At 34.8% G+C, this 12,410-nt stretch overlaps 1 protein-coding gene across 1 annotated transcript in view; it reads left to right on the forward strand.

Annotated features, from left to right (window-relative positions):
• The first annotated feature begins 435 nt into the window (after nt 1-435).
• The window catches only part of LOC149796020 (scavenger receptor cysteine-rich domain superfamily protein-like), a 101,524-nt gene continuing 89,549 nt past the window's right edge, over nt 436-12,410 (forward strand). The window contains exons 1-5 of the mRNA XM_089963913.1: nt 436-516; nt 3,568-3,619; nt 4,504-4,642; nt 10,092-10,267; nt 11,735-11,885. Coding sequence (XP_089820039.1) covers nt 493-516; nt 3,568-3,619; nt 4,504-4,642; nt 10,092-10,267; nt 11,735-11,885 — 542 coding nt within the window. The 5' untranslated portion in view covers nt 436-492. The remainder of the gene's footprint in view (nt 517-3,567; nt 3,620-4,503; nt 4,643-10,091; nt 10,268-11,734; nt 11,886-12,410) is intronic.

Raw genomic sequence — 12,410 nt, forward strand, 5'->3', positions numbered from 1 at the left:
CAGGAACATAAGCACTTCTTGTTACTAAGCAATACCAAAAAAGTACACGTAAAAACGCCAGTCTGCTTTACAGGAATATAAGCAATTCTTGTTAATAATCACAGGGTATCTGGTCTTTACAGGCCTAATAATATATTTAGTGATGGTAGGGACTTTATGGTAAAAGGACTTCTCGTCTCTACAAGCCTCTTGCTATATTTAGTGATGTTAGGGACTTGATGGTAAAAGGACTTCTGTAGCTAATGTAACCTAAGCTATTTGTTGTCTTTCAGTCACTTTTATATTTCATTAACACAATATAAATGTACATGCCATTATACAATATAGATTTCAATATTCACGAACAAACTACTAACTACGTGACCTTATTTATGAGGTCAATGTCGGGAATAATCTCTGATGGGAAATCTTATCTCAGTGTTGGTTAAGGGCATACGACATTAATCGGGACATTGAGATATTCAGTATACAGGCAAGCAATTCTACACCACGATGGGAAAACATCTTTGCATCTACGTAAGTGGTGTTTTTTATTTGTTTTACTATTTTAAAAAGAAAGAAATTTTAAACTGTTGACCATATTGTAGCAGTATTAAGGGCTAATATGTTGTATTTTTCAGGCTAATGATTAAATTGTATTTTCGCTTGTCAGGTAAAGTCACGTGCTTCAGACCATCTCTAAAGTTAACAAATAATTAGGAAAGAATTCAGCTTCTAAGGCTGTGATACACTTTTTAAACAGCTCTATTTCCCGTTCATCTTTTTAAGAAAATGGATCCCCGTCGCTGTTAAAAATCATACTTTATATTGTGTTGCATAATAAATTCAGTCCATGCGTCCTTCCCTTTCGAATCATGACCTGTTTACTTAAGAATACATTCATGAGAGATATATTTCTTTCTTATTAAATGAGAAAAGATGATAACTTGAGGGGGGATAGATAGGTATATAGATAGATACAATGAAAATTCAGTTAATATTTTTTTTGCTTTCTTGCAATGGGATGATTTAGTGAATCCGGGTCTTTGCATCTGTTGCTGGTCTATATACTGCTGTTACAGGTTGGTCTATATATACTGCTGTTACAGGCTGGTCTATATACTGCTGTTACAGGCTGGTCTATATACTGCTGTTACAGGCTGGTCTATATACTGCTGTTACAGGCTGGTCTATATACTGCTGTTACCAGTGTATAGAAAGTCACATATGTTGCTGGTCAATGTGATGCTGTTACCAGTGGATAGAAAGTCACATCTGTTGCTGGTCAATGTGATGCTGTTACCAGTGTATAGAAAGTCACATCTGTTGCTGGTCAATGTGATGCTGTTACCAGTGTATAGAAAGTCACATCTGTTGCTGGTCAATGTGATGCTGTTACCGATGTATAGAAGAAGTGTTAAAAAAGTTTCTTAGTGATAGTCAGTCATAACCCATAGAACTCTCTCTCTCTCTGCGTCTTTTTCTCCAGTTTTTGTGGCGCTCACTTCGGCAACAAACAATTAATTATTTTGGTGGATCCTGGAATTACCTCCTCTAGGAGCTTTATTGATTACTCACCTACTGATGACGAATGTAGTAGTAATTATTCGCTTACTGATGACGATGTAGTACTGATTACTCACATATTGATGTGACAGTTGTAAGATTGATTACTCATATACTGATGATGAGTTTAGTATTGATTACTCACATACTGCATACGAATGCAATATAGATTACTCACATACTGATGATATTGTAGTATTGATTGCTTAGAAACTGTTGACGAGTGCAGTATTAATTATTTTCTAGAGTGCAGTATTATTTTTTCGATGTCTCTCTACAGTTTCGATTTTGCGTACGATATGAATTTTAAAGAAAATCAATTTCCCAGGGTTTCTTTGCTGGTTTTTCCTGCACATTTCAAAAAGACATTGTACATCTTAGATATCGTTATAAGAACTTTTAATTCCTTTTATTTGGGTGTATGATTGATGGGTGTAATTGATTTATAGAGTAAATAGCTTGGCCTTACTTCCGATGTACATGTATAAATAATTGATACCTCTGCTTGGTCACTTTCAGTTCATGAACTTCAAAGGTAAATAATAAAAAAAAGCCTTTAACTTTTTGGACTTTTTATACATTTTGTAACTTGTTGCACTTTCAGAAGTTGATATTGTCTAGACTGACAAAATTCGTTTACCCTATATTAATAGCTGCTCAAGTTTGTGTACTGTAGACAAATTATATTGATTTTTCGAACACATGGAAGCAGCCATTTTGGTTGTCCGTGTGCTTAAATCATTTACAATTTGCACAAGCAAGATATCCAAAGAATTTTCAACAACAGTACATGAATGTAACACAGCAGTCATTTAACAATTTCTCCACTGTACATGTTACAAAAGGTAAGAACTTCACCGTACATATGTCACTCTCTCTGACGTACATAATAACTGCAGCGCCCCCTACTGACCACGATGTCGAATAGACTAGTAGCATACTGATGACGAGTACTTCACCATACACGTCACTCTCTCTGACGTACATAATAAATGCAGCGTCCCCTACAGACCACGATATAGAATAGATTAATAGCATACTGATGACGAGTACTTCACCATACACGTCACTCTCTCTGACGTACATAATAAATGCAGCGTCCCCTACAGACCACGATGTAGAACAGACTACTAGCATACTGATGACGAGTACTTCACCATACACGTCACTCTCTCTGACGTACATAATAAATGCAGCGTTCTCTACTGACCACGATGTAGAATAGACTACTAGCATACTGATGACGAGTACTTCACCATACACGTCACTCTCTCTGACGTACATAATAAATGCAGCGTCCCCTACAGACCACGATGTAGAACAGACTACTAGCATACTGATTGCGAGTACTTCACCATACACATGTTACTCTCTCTGACGTACATACCAACTGCAGCGTCCCCTACTGACCACGACGTAGAATAGACTACACGCATACTGATGACGAGTTTATTTTTATAAAAAAACTCAGCTGTATATACAGAAAGAAAGATCTTTACCTTTTGGTTTTGTCGGGTTCAATACAATTGTTCAATACGTGACAGACTATATATGGCTGCCAATATTTCGATTGAGGAATAACTCGGGAAGCTTTCTCACATAATCATGTTGGTCGAGTCGAGACTAACGCACACATACAGAGGTGAGATGTGTCTTTAAAGCGAGTACTATAGACCATTAGGCCACCCGGGTCCCGAAAAGATGTTTCATTTCACTTAAATATTCCCTTTCATTCTTTATCTCTTTACCTTTATCTTTTCAGGCCATTTTTATGCTTTGTGTTGTTTCGTTTAATGATTATTTATTAATGGTCAAGTTAGTTATCCCTCATCAAGTCGTGATACCGACTGATCGGGACCTATTGCATTTTCCTTGTAAAGTAAGGCAATGAAGTTGGAAACTTACGCAAAAGTATCATGATTCATGCTTGCCTATTCTGAAATCCTCTCCCACTCCGCACCCCACCCAACAAATTCACCATAAGGTAAACTGAACGTTTGTATTTCTTGTTTTTCATTTCAGGTTTTGTTCATTCTTCTCCATTGTTTATTCAAAGTTGGCTATTCAACATCAAGTAAGTTGTTTATTACTTAACTGCTTATAACATTTACTCAGTTATTACGAAACCAAAATGAAACAAAAACAAGAACACATCACATAAATAAAAGATGAACTTTGTGTTAAACGCATCGTCAGAGAGAAAAGTGAACCTCTGCATCTAAGGCTAGATAATTATTTCCTTCTTTAGGTACATTGTCTTGCATGAACTGTAACTTACAAAATCCATTTTCAAATCAGGAAAAAAAAGAATTTCTTTGCTAATGGTTTATAATATAGCAATTTCTGTTTTTCACTTCAACTACTTATATGCATAACCTATGTGGAAAGACAATTCATGTTTGTGTGTGTTTGTTTGTTTTTAATTTTTGAATGATAATTTACTATATTTTCTCTTTACTTTGCGTCATAATATTTTGTTTCCTTTTATTGTTAGTTTCTGCGTCTGTTTCGGCCTTAGGCATTGTGGAAGTATTTCTCTTTTTGTTACCTGATTTTGCTTTTCGTTGGTTTTAAACTCGCACCAGACAGGAGTGTGCAAAGAGGTGGAGCTATAGAAAGTTTAATTCCTATAGGTAGTTATTTTCTCGAAAATGGTGTTAAGGAATGCATAAATCATGGTGTTGTTTTGCATTCAAGCAGTTTGATTCATGTGACGCAAAGATTTAAAGTTTTAGAATGTCAAATTAAGAAAATGTTTTAGTCGAAAATTATTGCTGTAACCTAAATGGGGCCTTAATGTTCATGGGTCAAATTATTTTCATGGCGTTTATTTTCTGGGTCAGTGTTAACCTGTTAAATGGTTATTGGTTACACTTGACTCAAACACGACGTTTGAGAATTATGTATCACAAACGATGTCAACGCTCACTTGCGGGTTTTTATTATTTTGTCTTAAAGTCAGACTGATTGGCGGGTCTAATGCTATGGAGGGAAGAGTTGAAGTGTTTCACAATGGAGTATGGGGTACAGTCTGTGACGATGACTTCGATACTCAGGAAGCCAGAGTAATATGTAGGATGCTGGGATACAACCCAGAGTAGGTCTCTCTCTCTCTCTCTCTCTCTCTCTCTCTCTCACACACACACATATAACTAATTCAATAATAATATGATTCATATGATAATTTCATTCATGTTTTTCAAAAAAAGAAAAGAATATCAAATGATTTTATATATCAAATATCAAAAGTCATGACTTGATACTAAAGCGATGTTAAATCTTTATTTAAAAAATGTTACTCTCATATGAACGCATGTGATTACGTCCAAGGATTTTCTAAAGTCATAATAATTATCGGTTGGTCTTTAACGCACCTGAGTACATCCAAGAAATTTCTAAAGCCAAAATAATTATCGGTTGGACCTTAACGCATCTGATTAAGTCCAAGAATTATGTAAAGCCCAAATAATTATCGGTTGGATCATAACGCATCTGATTACGTCCAAGAATTTTCTAAAGTCATAATAATCATCGGTTGGACCTTAACGCATCTGATTACGTCCAAGAATCCTAAAGCCAAAATAATTATCGGTTTGACCTTAACGCATCTGATTATGTCCAAGAATTTTGTAAAGCCAAAATAATTATCAGTTTGACCTTAACGCATCTGATAACGTCCAAGAATTTTTCTAAAGCCAAAATAATTATCGGTTGGACCTTAACGCATCTGATTACGTCAAAGAATTTTCTAAAGCCAAAATAATTATCCGTTGAAATAATTATCGGTTGGACCCTAACGCATCTGATTACAATGTTGAGATACTCTTTAGAAACAAAGATCACCTGCTAATAAAGATTGTAGATACTTTCGTACGAGAAAATCAGCAGTTGAGCACTGCTTAATTTATAGACATGGAAATGAATATATTTTCTCAGCATTAATTGTTTTTGTTCTTCTAGGGTTTAACGCCATTTTTCAGCATAAGATAGGCTATACATATTTCATTTTCTTTTTTATTCTTACATTTTATATATCTTTTTGCTCCTCACAGTCGAGGATGAAGTCATAATATGAAGTTGAAAAAGGCAAATAATCATTTCTCGTCATTAACTCCAGTACTAATTCAGAGATTTTTTCAGACAGATTTATTCATAAATTGTAAACTAAAGCCAGAAATGGATTATGATTTGTCCATAAATGTATGCCGGCTTGCAGTGCATATATTAAAATCCCTCATACTCTTTAAATGACGTTTGGTGAAAAAAATTCACAATTCGAGATATGTACATGTGCTTAAAATACTTTAGAATTAACGTAGCCAGTGGCTAAAATGGTTACGAAGTTGGTTTGACTAAGGTGGAAGGTTGTTAGGGATCGTCAGAAGATAGCGAAAAGATAGGTTTTGCTGTTGATTTCCGATCCTCTTTCGTAGAAATATTCAGACCTTGAAATCCATAAGTTCTGCCCAAGGTCCCTCTCCCTTAAACTATGATGCTTTGTTTTTGAAACTTAGAAAAAAGAAAACAAAACAAAATATAAAGAGACAAAGAAAGGTGGAAAACTCCTGAAAGTTATTTCACTCTTACTTTTAGTCATGTTACATAGTAGTTTTATCTTAAAAGTGTCACGTGAATAGTTTCGAGAATAGAAACATGTGGTCTCTGACAACATGTGATTACGTATTTTCTCATCAGCTGGCGACATTTGCAACAGCATTATTTTGACTAGAATAACCGACATCTACCCGTCCATAAACAAGGACAGAAATAGAAACTGGATCCTCTGCCAAAGAACACTCAAACACAGAAGCTAGAACTGGGAAAAATAAACACCGGCATCTTCACTCACTTACATCATTATTGTGGCCTTCTTGATGATGATGATGATGATGATGATGATGATGATATTATTATTATTATTTTTATCATCATAATCATCATCATCATCATCATCATCTCTACAAAAAAGGAATACATAGAAAATAACATTATGACAATAACACTTATCCAAAGATGCTACCTGGGCGCATGGATGCAGGAATTGCACAAAATTTATACGGATTCGCGCACTAAGAGAACAGTGATGCGTGAGAACTCGCCGCAAATTAGGTTAAATTAACCGTTAATGTTTGACGTCTTGTTGCGACATAAGAAATGCCGCCAGTAGAGTTATTGTATTGCTTGTCGCGACATTCGTCTCTTTTAGGCATTGCCTTGGGGCTGGATCAAGCATTCTTTCGTGGTTTGAACCTAAAATCAGTAAACCTTTAGAAAGTCGTGTTTAAAATACTGGCGATTTAAAACACCAAAAATGTTGTTGTTTTTTTTTTCTCCCAAGGCGAATCATCGTCATATGACGATTCCGTTCGGCAAATAATGACTGATGATAGTGACGATGACAACAATTTTTAATGATATACACTACAGTAGATTATAATTATTAGAACTGGGAAGGTAGAATTGAAGAGACCAGTGAGTGACTTTGAAGCCGAAAATGATCTTGAATACGAGTTCGACCTACAGGCTGGATGGAAACAAACCTGTCTAATCGAGTCTTAAGCGATAAAATCGGCTTATAAGAAACCCGTTTGAACTGGTTTAATCCAGACTAAACCGGTTTGAACTGGTTAAAACCTGCCCATTCGAGTCTTAAGCGATAAAATCGGCTTGTAATAAACCGGTGTGAACTGGTTTGATGAAATATAAACCTGTTGAACCAGATTGAACCGATTTAAACCTGGTTCTTTCAGTTGAATTTCGAAATTAATTGAAGAAAAAACTGCAGAGCACAAAGCTTCATTAAACTGCGGAAAATTTAGATGTAGAGTGAAATCTTCATTTCTTTTTTCAAACAGTTTGGCACTGTGGGATATTGTACTGCACAACGTCATAGCCATATAAGGTTTGAAGTTAAATTGAATGAAAAAAGAATCGAAGATGAAATTAAAAAGTAAAGATATGATTTGATACAAATATCTCTGTATATAAAAAGGACAATATGGCTTTGGCGAACTTAAAGCACTAATATAGCTATATGGAGCATATAAGATATCTGGTATAATAGTCAGCGAAGCAAAAATACCCTAAAGACAATACCTATGAGTTTTGGAAAATTGTACCTAACAACTATAAAGATTAGTTTCCCAACTAGTTCAAGCTGGCCAAGCTAGCTATGTATATATCCCTTTGGACACCAAACTGTGAAGGGGGGGGGGGGGGTCAAAAAAAAAAGAACTATTCATACACAGAAATGTTACAGGATAAGCTCAAATACAATCGACAGATTAATGCTTATACAATTAGAGGCAACATCTTTAAGAGATTTTGATTGCTGTAGAGATCTATCAGTGTGCAGCAGGCAGAAAGAGAGGCAGAGAATGGCATGCTATATACTATTGAATGGTGGTCGTTTCCTCCTCCCTCTACTTTTTATCTACGATTCCGTTATTTTTTGTGACGAATGAGGAGCACTCCTCCCCCATTAGGAAAACTCCTGGCAGCATCTCTGCATTCCGGATGGAATTTACAAAAGGACTATTCCAGCTTACCCTGGCTAAGGCAACAGTGTGACCTGTGCTTGGAATGCTTTTCCATGTGTTTAGGTTATTCCTTATGCTTGGAATGCTTTTCCATGTGTTTAGGTTATTTCCTATAGTTGATGAAAGTGAACCAAGCTTTTAACAGAGAATATGTACTACTTTCATAAATATAATAATGTACCTTTGTGCATAAGTAAAAAAAATAAGAATTTTGTATGTTATCATACTTGAAAGTTTTTGTTCTACTTTAATTCTATTAAACTGTTGTGTGTGTGTGTATATATATATATATATATATATATATATATATATATATATATATATATATATATATATTACGTACATTAAAAATAACATGGCAGTTTAAGTGTGGGTATAAACCAATTTGATCCGCTCATGGCGCAATAATACCCATATATAAACATTCTCGCGACCGTCTGCGATTGATTCTAGATCAATGATCAATTTTCACACATAATCATTATTGGCGTAAGAAAATAACGATAAAATCTATCAATAATCCCCGTTTTCTAAAAGAATTGACACATTTTCATTACAATTATTTCTGCTTTCGCTTCCTTCTTTCCTCTCATGCATAACGAACAAACTGCGCAGAAATGTGGAGTGCGAGAGAAAATTAATTTGGGCTGGATTAAAACCTTGAAATAGAAATTACACCAAGTAACCTACAAGAATATGGTTTATCGTAACGTTATGTGTGCACTTTCCTTGGGATTTATCTACAGTGTTTATCAATGATACAAAGTTCCAAACCATGTCGACATTATATTGTAAATTTCTCGGTTTTGTTGTTGTTGTTTGTTAAACGTACTATAATGTTCTAAAATCGATTATTACTATTATTATTATTATCAAAATGTCCAACGGCCGCTATCTCTCTCTCTCTCTCTCTCTCTCTCTCTCTCTCTGAAAAGACGAGCGTAGAGGATTTTCGTTTGTGTCATCCCACGATGTCTCTGGACTTATGAATGATGGTAAAGGTTGTAATACTGACCAGAGGATGAGAGAGAGAGAGAGAGAGAGAGAGAGAGAGAGAGAGAGAGAGAGAGAGAGTTTTAAAGTCAAACTGACCACAGAGAGAGAGAGAGAGAGAGAGAGAGAGAGAGAGAGAGAGTTTATGGTCAGTAGTACTGTTACTAAAGCAGAATAATGATTTAGACCAACTGTAAATATATTAAAATATTTTAATCACCTCTTGCTGGTTCTTCATTTCGCTTAGCTTTTATTCCACATTCATTTCCATGCGCCGGTACGTGAATGACAAAGCGTTCTTATGAATGGCGTAGCTAACCAAGTGTTTTTAGTGCTCTACTTTAGACATTAAAACCATCTTTCATGTTTAAATCATAAGTGTGTATTATATTGATTTAATTAATGTGAAGACAAATAGAAACTAAACAAAGAAAACAATTAACTTATCAATATGCAAGCGTGATTGTGAATAGCCACAAAAGGCATAGTTCTACATTTTGTAGCGAACACATTCGGGGATGTGAGATGTTCATTCACTTGGTCAATACACAGCTGCCTGTAGTAAATCTTACGTCCGTTCAAAGGGCAAATATATGTATTTGTGGCATAAAGAAAATATGTGTACCGTACGTACGCTGTATCAACGATATACCACTCCTTGTATGCATTTTTCATTAAAAGGAAACTCGGCAAGCCTCGTTTTCTTTTAATGAAAGATATATACACCCGGTGGTATATCATTGACACAGCGTACATACTCTATATAAATATATATATATATATATATATATATATATATATATATATATATATATATATATATATATATATATATATATATATATATATATATATATGTATGTATGTATGTATGTATGTATATATATATATATATATATACATACATACATACATACATACATACATACATACATACATACATATATATATATATATATATATATATATATATATATATATATATATATATATATATTATTCCTGGGTGAACAGAGGAGCTGAAGCATTCGGCAGTTCTTACTTTGGAAGAGGTTCGGGAACAACATGGCTAGACGACATGAGATGTACTGGTACCGAAAGTGACCTTGCCTTGTGTTCATTTAGTGGCGGCACCAACACCTGGGGGCAAGAGAACTGCGAACACACAGAAGACGCCGGGGTCCGATGTGGTAAGAGTGGAACTTGAAACAACCTTCCCTATCTTTACGTTAGACCATTATGTTCGGCAGGTTACAGAATACAAATTTGATTTGTGTGGTAAATATAATCGGGTAATGTGATGAAAATGGGCACAGGATGCAGAGGTCGGGATGTGTGAAGAGGTCCAAATAGTCCAATAAGCAATCTCAAACCTTCGTATACTAAGCACCACTAGAGCCTGAGACTGAGGTAAATTTAATCATGTATGTTAGTTTATCCTTGCAAGACAGCTATTTATGAATCATACGTATGTACTCATTTGATATGATTGCAACAACGTTTTAAAGTGTCATAATTAACACATATGTAGAATGCCCGTGATTGACAACACTGTATTAGCACTGCAGAAACTGATAACCATCTGTGATTAATGTGCTACTGAAAATGATGTATCGTACAATATTAAAAGACGATCAGCAAAAACACAAGTTTAATTGTATCAAATGGTGACGTTTTACGAAATTCAAAATATCCTGGCCAGAAGAGGATACTTTCAATCAGAGAGCTCTAAGTCTAAGTGCTAATATGTTAATACATACATGTTGTAAATGATCGTAGACCCTATTTTATTGAAATAATGCGTAAACGTATATATAGCTTGAGACCTTGTTTGTCTTCGAAGAGTTCTTTAGTTTCATAAGTTGATGTGTTACCTGCTGCAGCGAATTACGATAAGGCCTTGTTAAAGTCCACTGTTCCTTTTTAAAAAATAAAGTTAATTCTGCATAGAACTCAAGCCTAATATCATTCATATGCTTCAATTGTTCTGTTTTGTTGTCTCTGCAGCATCGTATATATTGCTTTATTAACCTTTTGCCGGAATTAAACTCATTCATTCATTCATTCTTTCATTATTTCATTCATTCATTCATTCATTCAGTATTATAATAATACTTTGCATTAGCGCTCAGAAAGATCTTTAAATGTTTTCACGTATATAATTCCTAAAATTTGTGCTGTGCTAATTTCAATCAATAGACATAGACCTAAATATGATGCAAGAAATATACGATAGCAAAAGGAAAATTTTATATTTGAAAAATAATGAATGGAAAATATGAATCAAATGGAAATGTTTCTTAACCATAGATTATAGAAACCTGCTTTAAGAAAAGAAATTTAGCCCTGATTCCCCATCTAATACACGAATTGGTTCAAGTTAGCAATTCATTAATTCATTGCAAATTGTTGAAACCATCTGAACAACACTGATGCATCATTCTATCAGTATTGCATTGATTATAATTTTCCCATAACATATCAAAAATGCAGAGTATCGCATAATTTATTGTTCTTTTAATCACTTGAGAGATAAAAGAATGACCCAAATTTTGTTGGAGAAGACTATTCTCTTACACTGATATATATATATATATATATATATATATATATATATATATATATATATATATATATATATATATATATATATGCAGCCAGTCTTGACGTCCGGCTGGTTAACGGAGCGGGAAACTGGGAGGGAAGAGTGGAACTGCAATACACAGGACGATGGGGGACAGTCTGTAACACATCTTTCGACAGTCCAGATGCTGTAGTTGTCTGCCGAATGCTCGGCTTTGATGACGGGTAAGTCGTCTCTTCAAGGTTGAATTCAGTGGGACAGAGCACTAGATCAGAAATTTGTCTGAAAAATGAACACAATTGCAGGCGTGCCGTTTGCTAAGTGCTAGTGTTTGCTGACAGACACGTCGCCTGTTGTAGTAACCATTAGAAGTTATAGGAACTGAGGAGTGAATCTTTTAAAATTAAACATCTTTGCATGCATATGACCCATGATACACAAATAGCCAGAAGAGCACGCGTTTAGGGGTATGAATATTTTTGGTACAGTATAACACACTCACTTTGTACTTGTTTGATCATAGGTTTGATCCCCAATTCTGACACGTGTGTTCATCCAAGTTTGCGGTTTACTGATGCATAATGTCCTTTCCTTCATTTCTAAGACTAACGTACGCATCTAAGTGATCAAGAGAAGTTCATATATTGTAATGTGTGAGAACGTCTGCATTAATATAGTATATTTGTTTTGTTTTATGCAAGATAAAGACGAAGTTGCAATGATAGACTTGCATTAGTTACGTGGGTGAA

The sequence above is a fragment of the Sinohyriopsis cumingii genome, chromosome 7 (assembly GCF_028554795.1).
Source record: "Sinohyriopsis cumingii isolate HCF-2022 chromosome 7, ASM2855479v2, whole genome shotgun sequence".
In the NCBI taxonomy this organism is placed as follows: domain Eukaryota; kingdom Metazoa; phylum Mollusca; class Bivalvia; order Unionida; family Unionidae; genus Sinohyriopsis; species Sinohyriopsis cumingii.